Source organism: Stegodyphus dumicola, chromosome 6 (genome assembly GCF_044657685.1).
Source record: "Stegodyphus dumicola isolate Sdum_Otavi_A_Nest chromosome 6, ASM4465768v1".
Taxonomy (NCBI): Eukaryota; Metazoa; Arthropoda; class Arachnida; order Araneae; family Eresidae; genus Stegodyphus; species Stegodyphus dumicola.
Genome location: NC_140773.1, coordinates 69,441,909 through 69,455,762, shown reverse-complemented (window position 1 = coordinate 69,455,762; position 13,854 = coordinate 69,441,909). Strand labels below are relative to the sequence as shown.

Sequence of the window (13,854 nt, the reverse complement as noted above, 5' to 3'; positions counted from 1 at the left end):
CCAATACCTTAAGAACACTCAAAATGTTAAATTCAATAACATTCTTTCATAAAATTAAAATACACATTTGATTCAAGGACATAAAACTTCCAATATATCTTTAAACTGAAATTATTATACATCTATTACTATTCGACTTAAAATATTATCATGCTTTCATTCAACATAATGCATCTTCAGAAAATAAACAAAATTCAAGTACTTCTGTTTTGAAAATCATGAGTAAGTAGTTCTTCTTTCATTTGTTTTACTTTAGGAGAGCACATGCTAGGGGCAGACGTCAGATAATTTGCACTATGTAATTAATAAAATGCTGTTTATTAAAGTGTCAGCATTGACAGACATCACTGTTATTAATCAAGTTTAAAATTAAGGAAAAAAACTTTATTACCTTTTCTTGTGTTCAGTCACTGTAAATGTGATGTCTCAGTTGGAAAAAGGATCTTCTCCGCAGAAAATACTATTTTTCATCACCATATTTCGATTCACATTAAACATTGAAAATGAAAAACATATATTTTACTGCTGTTTAATGTGCAGCCTCTATTTATGGCTTTAAAATTAACTGAATGCCATTACAGTCAAAAGTCGTTAATTCGGACACCCATAATTTGGAATGATCTATAATCCGGACCTCAAAGCTGCAAACTTTCTGCATTGACGCATAGGCGTTTACGTGTTTGCATAAGACCTTTACGGCTGCTAATATGTGTGTGCGCGTGCGCATAAAATGTTTACGCATGCGCGTTTAATGTATAACAGACGGTATAAGCTAAGCTAAAATTATCTAAATCAGTTAATGTTGCAGATTGCGTTGTTCCTTAATCCTCTAATTGGATCCGGCTTATTATTTTTCGCAGACTGTTAGAGCAATTTTATAAAAGTAAGCTTGAACTTTCGATTATATCAAATAGAATTTCCGATATATATTTGCTAATATGTAAAGGATCTAAACCGAAAGTATGTTTTGAAATCTGAAATCTGTTTATCAATTTCACGCTGCTCGGCGGGGGGAACGCCGCGGCGCGCAATGAATTAGAAGTTGATCTGTCAACACTATCCTTATCTTCAGGGCAGATGTTTTTATTTTATTTGGCTTATAATTTCTTACTAAATGTAGTATTTCATCTCGATGTACTCCATCTTTGATATGATTTAAAACAAGTTCCTCGTCATTATAATTCGTTTCCGGTAGTGAAGAAAGTGACAGAGGTTATTGAAAACAAAAAAATTTCGATTGACAAATTAGTCGGTATTCTCGACACAGCAATTATAGAACTTGAACAGCGGAACTTTATAACTAAACAAGAAATTACGATGCTGTCGATGGGCACCAGGAGCAGACCAACTCCCTGTTCGGCCTGTGCTTTTGAAATAAATCCACTTTTCATCACAAGTGATGATCTGATTCAGAAATTTGTCCTTGCATTGATATTAAAGCAGATTAATGCTGGCCTGAACACATGTGTCCTTATCTCCTGGAGTCAGCTCATGTGGCACCCAGCGATTGAACTTGTAAGTCAAGTTTATGCGATACATAGCACAACTAATGAACATGGCACTAACATCTAACTCCTTAGCAAGCTGTCAAGGGTTACATACTGATCTTCTTCGACAGTTTCTCACAGTCGGGACTCATCAACCTCAGTAGGATGGCCAGAGCGCTCTGCTTCTTGAATGTCATAGTCCTTGTTTCTGAACGTTCAGTACCAAACTTTCACAGTGTCATATGATACAACATTAGCACCTAAACCTGTACACATGATTTATTGACATTTTGTAGCTGAAATTTTGCAACAGAACTGCAACTAAAAGATGGTTCTAATCTGGTAGCATGATAGTTTCTTTTCAGACACCTTTTACTTAATGATAATGATATTTTTTACAAATTTCATAGCACAGTGTTCTAAACTAAGTCTCTTTCTTTCAAATGCCAAAAATCGTTTGGCAAAATATGATTAAATGGGGCAATATGATTCTGTTTGAGCAGACAATATTTGCAGTTTTGGGAAACTTTTGTTAAAACTAGATATTTTATTGATTTTATTCTGTAAAAATGTTAACAATACAGTAAGACCCCGCTTAACGCTGTTTCGTTTAGCGCTGTTTCGGTTTAGCGCTCTTTTATTTCAACCCGGGAATTCCACGAAATCGCTCGCAGCATGCGGGGATTCCCCGAAATATTATGCAGCGATAGGTTTCAAATACATATCCGAAAGAGTGTACTTGTATTTCTTGTTTGGTGCGGTATTGTACAGACATATTTTGAAGGGGTAAATGTGGAAGATGTCGAAGAAATAATTCAAGAAGCAGCGGCTAGTCTTTCTAATGATGAGCTCAAGGAATTAACTGAACAAGAAGAAAACAAAAATGTTGACAGCAGTGATTCAAAAGAAGAGCAAAAAGAACTTTCGATGGCGTTTGTAAAAAGGAGTTTGTCTACCATAACTGAAATAATGGATCAATTCATTGAAAATGATCTGAATTTTGACAGGAGCTCAAAAGTAAGGCGTGGTGTTAGAGATGCTCTATCCGTTTATGAAGAACTTTTAAGAGAACAACGCAAAAGAAAAAGGCAAACAACATTAGATGCTTTTGTCACAAAAAGGCAGAACACTGAAAACGCGGAAGGCTAACTAACTAAACTTAGAATTTTATTTGTTTTTTTTAAGAATATTCGTTTTGTTATTTATATTTTGTTTTTATTTTTGCAAGAAATAATAATGTGGTATTAATTTGGGCTTTAAGAAATAAATGTTTGGTTTTATTTTTATTAAAAAAACATAATTTTTAAATTTAATACCTAACCAATTTCCTAGCCATCTTCCCCTAACCCCAATATTTACATGTAAAGATAGCCTCGTTTAGCGCTGTTTCGCATTACGCTCTACTTTGATGGAACGTATCCCCCGCGTTAAGCGGGGTCTTACTGTATCTCAAAACTTGGAATTCATGTAATATGGTCATGGCTACCCACTCTAAAATTATTTGATGTTGAAATAAATAAATAGAGAATTAACATAAAATGGTTTTTAAACTTCTTTTTATGAACATATTGACAGAATAATTTTTAATAGGTGTATTGATCACTTCAGTGCTCTTTTAAAGTAATTATGAGAGAGATTCAAAAAGTAAGTTAATTTTTGTAGGTAAAAAAAAAAAAAAAAAAAAAAAAAAAAAAAAAAACCACCTTTATTAAGGAATGCTCTACAATATGTGTATGATATAGCACAATCACCAATCTTTTTTGTCTGAACACTGAACATTCTATTAAATGTTCAATGTAATGGAAATCTGCTTTTTGGTTACAGAGCCACTGTTTGCATCTGTTTATCACTGACAAAAAATTATGTGTCTAGGCCAGCTTTTATCTAGCATCATAAATTGCCACTCGATGATTTAAGAGGTTATTTCATAATCTGTGATGAATATTGATGTCCTTCCTTGCAAACTGACATCAGAATTGTTAATGCAGTCATTTTCAAACGTCTGTACCGTTTTGACTATAGCTGGGTATTATATTACATTTATCTCATATACCTCTGTAATTTTAGAATTAAGAGACCTTTTGTGCTCAGAAGTCCTAATTTCTCATATTACAGCTCAGGAGTTTCCAATTAATATGCAATTTTCAACTCATGCTGTTGTACATTTCTGACGGATACTTCAATAACATTTTTTTTGTAAGAAGGTATAGATGTTCCATGCATCTGTCATTTCTGTTGTGCAATTCAGCCAGGTATTGATGATCATTGCAACTTGCTTTATGAATCTTCTATATATTATCTAGAGTTGTTTTAATAAAATATATATTTTCGTATGTGATTTTGTATTTTTATTTTTTTTTAAAATTTTTCCGGCTAATGAATTACCTTTTGAATCTTAAGTAATTTTTAAGCTTTTATATTTTATTTGATTTTAGCCTGATGAATTATCTTTTGAAGAAGGGGATAATCTTTATATATTAGATGTGAAAAGTGATGTCAATTGGTGGAAAGCATCTTGTCGAGGAAAAATTGGCTTGATACCTAGTAATTACGGTAATCTTTTTCTTTTAGTTAAAGTCTCAAAATTGTATGCCTAATTTTTCATTTGTTAATTATATATCTGAGCCAACGATTAAAACTGCTTCTCATTGCCATAAAAAAGTTCTTGCTTCTAAATTTGAAAAACTCATATCGCAGTCATCTAGCCCCACCTAATTTGAGATTCTTCCAGTATTTAACCCCCAGAGTGGCATGTCTGCCCTTATCTTGTCATGAGACATTCAATATTTTATTTTCGCAGTTTTTTAATGATGTAAATTTCTTCTTAATAACTGGAAGTTTATGAAAATAGAGACTAAAATTAGTAATTGTAAAAAAATTAGTTAATAGATAATATTTAGATGCTCCAAAAAGACATGCCTCTCAGAAGTTTAATACTATTTCCATAGTTTATATATCTCAGTCTCTTGGAGGGTCAAGCAAACATTAAAACATTACTTATCCTCCCCACAAACTTGTAAATCTTCTCCTAAAATTATTGCTTCTGTTAAAAAAGTTTTGAAATTTAGCAAAATTTCAGTACGACTGAGTTTATTTTGCCATTTAATTATTCAAAATGTTAATTAACTTTAAATAACAAATTATTCTTTTCTAATCTTAACCAAAGGAAAAAGACCGTATATGAATCCAAACATAATTATTTCCAAAACTAGGGTGGTCAGTCACTGTTATTTGACAAAAATATGTACATCACTAAAAATCGTGAGGCTGATAAATAAAGACCTAAAATGCTGTTTCAGCTCTTGAAATGTAAAACCGCTATTAAATCACTGCCTATGCTTTCAATCCATTTAAAAAATAATAATCTGATTTTCATGTTGCTAATTGTACTAGGTTTTAAATGCTTTCCAAAGTTCCGAAAATTAGAATCTATCAACTCTGTAATTTCCAACTTTCAAACTGTAAACAACAGTTTCCGTATACAATGTCAATTGGTGGAAAGCATCTTGTCTAGGAAAAATTGGCTTGATACATAGTAATTATGGTAATCTTTTTCTTTTAGTTAAAGTATCAAAATGTGTAATTTTATAACTTTCAGTAAAAAATACTGTGATGTGCAGAAATTATTTGCAGAAAATACTCGTACGGGAATTCATTTTGATATGTGAAAATTATTGCGGAGTCACCTGTGAAGTAATATCAATCAGAACATATACATTTACGTTACTTATCATACATCAAAACATATACATAACTTCAGGAAAATGCTTCTTTTGGTTGTTGTCATACATTGGCCATCCCATCATTTTGGATAACTAGAATTGTCTGAAATTATTGACCCCGCAGAAAATCTTGATGAAACAGAGAGCTGGGTCAGAGGATCAGAAACTTAGCAATTAAGATGTTGTAGCACAATAGGGATGTATTTCTGACTGAAGAGCTCCAAGCTTCTGCCCTCAAAATGCAGCAATGTATCAAACGGTTGAAAGTTGCTTCTGCACTACTGTTTACTGTAAACCTTTTTCTAATTACTAGCTTCCCCTTGTTAATCATGTCAACCTTCTGAACAAATAAGTAAGCAAAAACATCTTTATTCTGACCTATATTATGCTTTCAAAGTTTGGTCTTCAGAATCTTTTCTTTTTTAGTAATTTAATTATTTAAAATCAGCTGTCATTGAAATCAATTGATTTTCTGCCATAGTTATTGACAGAGCCTTTAAATTTTTTCCTCCTACGATCAGAAAAGACATTTCCTATTAGAAATAACCTCAATAATCTTCTCATTCCATTTTGACTTTCTATTACTTAAAAAATGGCTTGCTTTCTCCACAAGATAAATTTTCTGATATGTCAATAAAAATCATTATTTGCTTCTTTCAGATTTTTAATTATTTTCTGGTCTTGATTGTTTTTTGATAAATTTATTGCATTTAATATTATTGTGGTTGGATATATATACAGACTGCATAACTAAAGAAAGCATTAAAATTTTGCATCAAAGGACACAAATCTTACTACTGAAAAGGAAAAATAAAGAAATCTTTGTCAGTAAATTGTATTCGGTCACGTAATCACAAACTTAACTTTCATCCTGTGAAAGTTATACACAAAGCTTCTTCGGTGGATAAAATACCTTTCATATTAATAAAAATTTACCATCTTTAGTTAATGATGTAAAGTTCAGTCCACTTCTTCCAAACATTTTCAAATTTGTAATATAGCTTTTTCACATTTCATTACCATTTTTCTCAACAGATGGCATTACATTAATTTTTTTCTTTACCACATGCACTGATTTTCCTATAAACGTCTATATTTGCAAAATTTTTTATTTAAGAGGGATATATGTGAAATTGCAATCAAAATTGAGGTTTTAAAACACTTTAAAATCTCAACAGTTATTTAGCATTAGTCTTCTTGTTACACTGTATGTGAATTATACAGGTATTTCATTAATGTATCCCACTTCTTTTTTATTCACAACTTATTAGTGCATGTAAAATTAGAATGCGTTCAAACAGTTAGCAAACTGTAGAAAAATTTCTCCAGATGCCATGATTGTGGTTTCAATTATTCTCGTGATAATTTTGTTAATTTTTCTGCAGAATGAGAAAGATGTCATACACAGTAAAGTAATCTATGTTTATCTTCATACTGGTTTACTAATGCCACTTAACTCTTCGAAATCCAGACCCTTCTCTAAACTGTATCCTCAAAATACCAAACCACCCGAAATACTTTTCCAGTTTCATACCAATTTCCTTCCCGTCCATTAACGCAGAAAATAGGTGTGAAGATTTCGAATGACATCCTTTGTACTTTCTAACAAAAAGATTCCATTAGCCTTTGACCCCGTTCTTTATAAAACTATTCTGAAGGTCAGACCAACAAGCGTTTCTGGTTTTGTTATGATCACGACTTAGATTTGGTTTATTTCTGTTATTTTTATAGGAAGGAATAAATTGATTAAAAATTAATATAATCCTTAAATTTTTAAACTTCAATTTCATTGCTGTTTAAAGCTTAAAAGCACACTGTACCACAAAAGAATCAACATTGAAATGTCACGAGCAAGCAAAAGATAAGAAACCTCTTAGGACAAGCTGTCTGCAGTAAATTGATAGAATGCATTTGGGGAAACTGCACCTGCTACTGCATACCTTAGGAGGGGGAAGAAAACAATATTACAATATCGGCCGTTTTCAGGCGGTTCCAGTTGTTTCAATGTAGGGCCGTGTCAGGCAGATTGGTTGTGAAAGAGTTAAAGCAAATTCAAAGGCTATCAGTCGTCAGCTTTCAGGATTTGCTAGGAAATGATATAATTTACATAAATTAGTATTATCAACAGATGCATGTTGAGGTTCATATGTGAAAATGCAGAAAAACTTACAGATATGTGTCTCTGAAAGAAGGGTAGACTCATTCATTATTTGGTGTGGTCATAAATGATTCTCCATGATTAACTTCTTAATTAAATGTAGTTTTGTTATAAAACTTGAAAATAGTGTATTTAAAAAGTTGCACATTATGTTAAAACACAGTGTATAAGAATGCCTTTTATTTCTGTTTCATTCTATAATATATGTATTTTTGCATTGGTTTGTAATACGCTGTATGTTATACAGTACAAAGTCCAAGATAGAACTCGTCAGGACTTTGGCGATTCTGGATTTGGAATTTTTCCGGATATTAGATTATCAGTTTAAATCTAGTAAGATGGCATGCAAAAATTATAAAATTAAAAATATGAAATGGTGAAGCATTTATAATCTAAAGGGTATCAAAATTTACAAAAAAAAAAAAAAAAAAAAAAAAAAAAAAAAAGAAAGAAAAGAAAAGAAAAAAAAGAAAGGCCCAATGTTTATTTGTTTACTTTATTAAACATTTCTTTGAATGTAAATTGTTTAAGTTGCTTTGTTGTTTTTGCTAATATTTTCTATTTAATTTTACATACAGACATAATTTCTTGTTCAGTTATAGAGTTCCACTGTTCAAATCCTGTCTGTATTTGCTGAGTCGAGAATTCCAACTAACTTGTCAATTGAAATTTTTTCGTTTTCAATAAACTCGCTACCAGTTTCTTCACTATCGGTAGCAGTATTTTCGAGATCTAGAAACATACTACAGATTTCTCTGTCCGTTAATTGATTGATGATTGGAGCATTGTCATCGCAGTCAAAAACTTCTGTTATATCATCTTCATTTATTACCGCTTCTCCAGATTTCTTTACAAAATCCATTAATCGGAAAATTTCACACGTGGTTTGTGATATCCGAAAGCCTTCAAATTCGCCGCTATCACTAGCTGGCTATAAATTATGCCAAGCATTTTTTAAAGTATCTGGAGGTACATCGCCCACAAGCTTGCGATGCTCCACACGGCAGATTTTATGCCAAAATATTTAAAATATTCTTGAATAGTGTTGCCATTATCCAAAAATTTAACATGGATTTTAAAAATGCTACTTTATATTTGCATTTCGGTGTGCGCATTATTCCGATATCCATAAGCTGAAAGATGGGCATACAGTTTGGAGGAAAGAATAACATGTATACAATATCTTTCATTAAAACTTTAAGTGAAATATTAGCCGAATGCTTATGTACAATCAAGACAATTTTTGCATCATCATTTAAACCAGTGGAATTCAAATTTTGCCAAGCCTCGGGTATGAAATGATTTTCAAACCAATCATAGATTAACGCTTGTGTCATACGTTCTCTTTTATTTGCACAATATATAACGGGAAAATCTTTACTCCTTTAAATGCTCAAGGTTGTGTATTTTTTCCGATTGCAAAAAGTTTAACTTGTGCATTCCTACTACATTTGCACATGCTAAAATTGTAAGTCTAGCTTAATAATCTTTGACACCAGTTGGAGCCTCTTCTGTATAGGTTACCAAGGTATTTCGTGGTACATATTGCCAGAAAAGACCAGTTTCATCAGTATCGTAAATTTATTCTGAAGATAACTTGGTGAAGTGAATTTAATAAATTCGTCTGCAAGTACTTCAGCAGCTTCAGTATTATCTGAAGCGTTTTCACCTAAAATTTATAATTGCTTATACCATCGCAATTTTTAAATTTGGTTAAACAACCTGTCGAGTATGTGCATTCAATTTTTAAGTTAATTTAATATTTTAACTTGACCCATTAGCATTGGATCCGTCATTCGCGCACCCCTCGCTGCAACCAGGGCTGTGGAGTTGGTAGGGAAAATGACCGACTCCGACTCCTGGAATTTTAATGACTTTGACTCCGACTTCGACTCTAACTCCTTCATATATATGTAAACATATAAACATGGGTACAGCTTATTTTTTTAATATAAAAGAAGTAGTAGATGCTACAGAAAGCAAATTTTTAATATTAATTAGCATTTATTGTGAAATGGAAAAACTGGCATTAGTAATTTCTAAGAAACAGTAAAACTTCAACAAAATCTTCTTTGTTAGAGGACCATAGATCCAATTTGCTAATCTCCAGAATTGAGAAGAGTCTTTCCACACTGGCTTAAGTAGGAAGAAGAGCTGTTACTGTTACGGCTACTTCCTTTAACTTTTCAGGATAGACTTTTGTAAGTTCTAAAAGAGGTGTCTTGCAAGAGCAATCATATTTATCTATTTCTTCAAAGGCCGTGTATAAATCTTGTTTGTATTTTTTCATTTTTATATCTAAAGGCTCTTGGTTCTTTATTTTCATTTGCTTTGCCTTAGCCTTTTCAATATTATCCAAATATTTCTCAAAATCTAATTCATCAGTGGAAGAAGATGATAGACTCAGTTGCAATATCTGCAGTTTGACTGTCCTGATTTGAATACTCCAGTTGTTCTGAGAATAATTTCATTCTTAATGAAAGTTCATAGATGGCTTTCTTTGCCTTTTTAATTTGTTTGTTATCCAACAAAATTCGGCGTTTTGAATCTACATATATTGAACCCAGCGCAATCTTATTGTCTAGCAAACTAGTTTCTATTTTCTTCATTGAAGAAATGATTCCTTCTGCAATAAACCCTCCATTTCAGAAAGAACAAACATCACATTCTTCCAGCCTTGCCTCTTGTGAATTCTTCAGAATGTAGCTTTTTTGTGGCTATATATGGTGTTGAAAGAAGGATTTGCAGTTCTGCAAGATCATTCCACAGTCTTTCTGTTGGTAAAATATTAGGGTTATTTACATCTTCTGAAAGTTTTTAATCCTAGCAACCACTATATCATTAAATATGTACTTCTCCATTGCGTTGCTCCTTGTCCTGCTCGCTTCCTAAGAATGGCATCAATTTTGGAAGTTCTTCCTGCTTACCTCAATTCACCAATGAGATTAGTAACTAAATGAATCAGTTTAATATGGCAAATATCACATCCATCCTACTCCCTTATATTTATTTACTAATATGCCAATAAAATAGAAAATAACTATTTATTAATATATATTGTATATACATAAAAATATTAACTCAGTTTGTCGTTAATTCTTTTTCAATGCACTTTAATTTCATTTCAAATTCAAACTGTCCAACAAAAACTGGAGTCGGAGTCGACGTGTTTTTTAGTGACTCCAACTCCGACTCCTTTTACCCAAAAATCTACCTGATTCCGACTCCACATCCCTGGCTGCAATGCTGTCTGACCCATTCAACCATCACTTTGTCATAATTGTCAATTTTAGCATAGCGAATAATTTTTCTGTTATTCATTGCGAATGGTGTGACAAAATCCACAAAAAATTCCTTTTTCTGTTATGCCATATTCAGTTGACTTTCCAATGCCATACTCCTCGCATAATTTTGAGACGGATATACCTATATCCATTTTTTGCAGCTATTTGACTTTTTGTTTGATGGACATTGAAACATGCTTTCGCTTTGTAGATCCTGTTGCAGCTCCAGAATTAAAAACTATTTTTAACATAATCGAAAGTTCAAACTTTAGTTTTCATAAAATTGCTGTAATAATTGTTATAATTAAAAATAATAAGCTACATCATATCAGAACGTTAAGGAACAGTGCAATCTGATATATTAACTGAAATTGTTTGGCATCAGTAAAGTATAATTTTAGTCTAGCTTAAAAGGAGCGTCTGCTATACATTTTTGGCTATCTAGCATAAGACATGCGACAAAAGACAAAATGTCCCTTTAAATTTTGTCTTACTTCTATTGCGCACTGAGACAATTAAGCCTGAATTGTATTAATTTAGTTATTTATTATACTTAACGTCTAATTCTGGATGGAGTCTTGGCTCAGAATTGTATTAATTTAGTTATTTATTATACTTGCGTCTAATTTTGGATGAAGTCTTTGCTTATTCTAAGGTGGAGTCTTTGCTCAAAATCATGAACAGGCTGCTAACATTTTAGGGAAGCATTACCAATTTATGAGTAAACTGAATTTCACTGACAACGACAAGTATGTGAAGATCATGGTGAATAATGTTGTTCATGGCTGTCATAGTAATCCTCATGTGGGCCCGGCTATTTTCAGCAGAGTTTTCTCAGTTCAGGAGCTTGATATTGCGATCTCAGGTTCGAAATTAAATTCTTTACTTGGACCAGATGGTATTCACGGTCAAAAATGATATTTCATTTGGGCCCACATGGGAAACAGAGACTTTTAGACATCATGAACGACTTCTGGAGACTGGGTCGTCTTCCTCATGATTGGGAAAAGGCAGTTGTGGTGCCTGTTAGAAAACCTGGAAGGGACATTGCTTTTGCTGAGAGTTTTAGACCCATTGCTTTGACTTCCATCTCATGTAATTTTATGTTTAATTAATGTAGTTTTACGTTTAATTATGGAGAAACTGATCTTAAAGAGGCTTGCTTTTTATTTAGATTCCCACAACCTTCTCTCGATGGAGCAGTATGGTTTTAGAGAAGGACACAGCGCAATTGACTAGGTGGTTTATTTTAGCCCAAGAATTACAAGATGCTAATAACAAGAAACCTACACATCACACTAGAGCTGCCTTCCTGGACCTTTTTAGGACCTTCGAGAGTTTGGACGCAGAGTCTGTTTGCCAAATTATATGATAAGTTCGGCATACGTGGTAGAGCACTGCCTTGGATTTATGATTTTTTGAGAAATAGACGAATTAGGGTGAGGTTCAATGGTCCGACCTCATATGGTTTTAACATAAGCCAAGGTGTTCCTCGAGGTTCAATTTTGAGCCCTGCCTTGTTCACTCTTTTTATTGTAGGAATTGAAAAAGTCATTCCTGAGAAGTATGAAATTAGACTATTTGCAGATGACATTGTTCTTTAGAGTTCCGGCTTTGATATTGGAAAGGTGGAGGAGAGTATGAATCTGGCTCTAACTGACATATGGAGCTTTGCTGTAGACCACAAATTAAGTTTTAACCCTTCAGAGTCTACTGTGAGTGTCTTCACAACCAATAGAAAATTATATAATTTTTGACCAAGAATACTGTTGAACAGTCAGCCTTTGGAAGTGGAGAAGCACCCGAAGTATTTGGCCTTCATATTGGTAATAGTCACTTGGGACATCTTGTTTTGAGAGCTAGGAAACGCATTAATATCCTTAAGTATATGTCGGGCCGTGAATGGGGTGTCGATGCTAGTACCCTCAGGAACACCTATGTTATCCTTATTTGACCCATTTTGGAGTATGACTTCCCCATCTTCTGTTGTGCCTCTGATTCAAACCTACTGAAACTTGAACATGTACAGCTCAGTGCTGCAAGGATTATTACTGGCCTTCGCAATTTATGCCCAAAAGATATTGTGTTTTATGGACCCAATCTGCAGCCTTTAAGTCTTAGCAGAAATGCATGTTTAGTGAAGTACTACAATAAGCTCTCTGGTCTTGGCCTCCAGAATCATACCTCGAAATTTCTGGGGTCATGGAGCAATAACCAGAAGTTCAATTGTGGTAGTCCCTTTGGACAGGTTGTTTCTGACCACCTTATCACTAGTTCTATAGAACATCACAGCTTATCTTAGATTATCGACCCCTCAGAAGGTCTCAGTGGGATTTACTTTCATGTTAACCTTTCTGTCCAAGTTAGCAAACAGATGGATTGCCATGCTACTTGAAACAATTAGCTCTTGAAATAATTAATAATGTCTCTATGGATACTGTTCACATGTATACGGATGGCAGTAAACTTGTTAATGACAGTTCTGGCAGTGGCATTTATATTAAATTTTGGGATTAAGAAATAAGAATTCAAAGAAGAAATCCAGACTTCTGCTCGGTATTTTGAAGCAAGCTTATTGCAATTCTAGAGGGTCTGGATTCCATCATGTGGCTTCCTCAGTTAAAAGATATCTGAATATTTTCGGAAGTAGAAATGCTGTCCAGCACGTGGCTGATTGGCATAATGTGAGGGATTATACAAGTACATACATCCTCAGGAAACCAAAACAACTTTTCCTTTCTCATCGGATCCACTTTCAGTGGATTCCGTCCCATGTTGATGTTGCTGGAAATGAAATTGTGGACAGCTTGGTTAGAGCTGGTGTTAGCGAGACCATAACGCCTGCCGTTCCTCTCACTTATATGGAGCTATTTTCTACATGCATGGCAAAGAATAAGGCCTTTTGGATGGTCCCACCAGTGCAGCCATGGTATCAGAGTAAGTGTCCTGGTGGCTCCTTGGTTCAGAGTGGCAATAGACAAGATCAAACTGCACTTACTAGATTCCTTAGTGGCCATTTGTTATGAATGACTTGTGTCGGTGGTAATAAACAGTCTAAAATATGCACTGTGTTCATCCACACAGGCCTCTCCTGACCACATCTTATCTTGTCTGGGGCTAGTTAGGCAGGATTTGGTTCATGACCCCCTTTTTGTACTGGATTCTTTTAGGGTTGGGCTCATGGACCTGATCTAGCTCTGCTG

The 13,854-nt window shown here is 33.6% G+C and overlaps 1 protein-coding gene across 4 annotated transcripts in view; it reads left to right on the top strand.

Annotated features, from left to right (window-relative positions):
- Window positions 1-13,854, top strand: part of LOC118200863 (osteoclast-stimulating factor 1-like) — a 129,802-nt gene that overhangs the window by 50,651 nt on the left and 65,297 nt on the right. For 2 of the 4 annotated variants that reach the window (XM_085818489.1, XM_085818487.1), the window contains one exon: window positions 3,923-4,031. In XM_085818489.1, coding sequence (XP_085674615.1) covers window positions 3,923-4,031 — 109 coding nt within the window. Of the gene's footprint in view, window positions 1-3,922; window positions 4,041-13,854 lie in introns of all 4 variants that reach the window. The other 2 variants (XM_085818486.1, XM_085818488.1) reach the window with 1 other exon arrangement.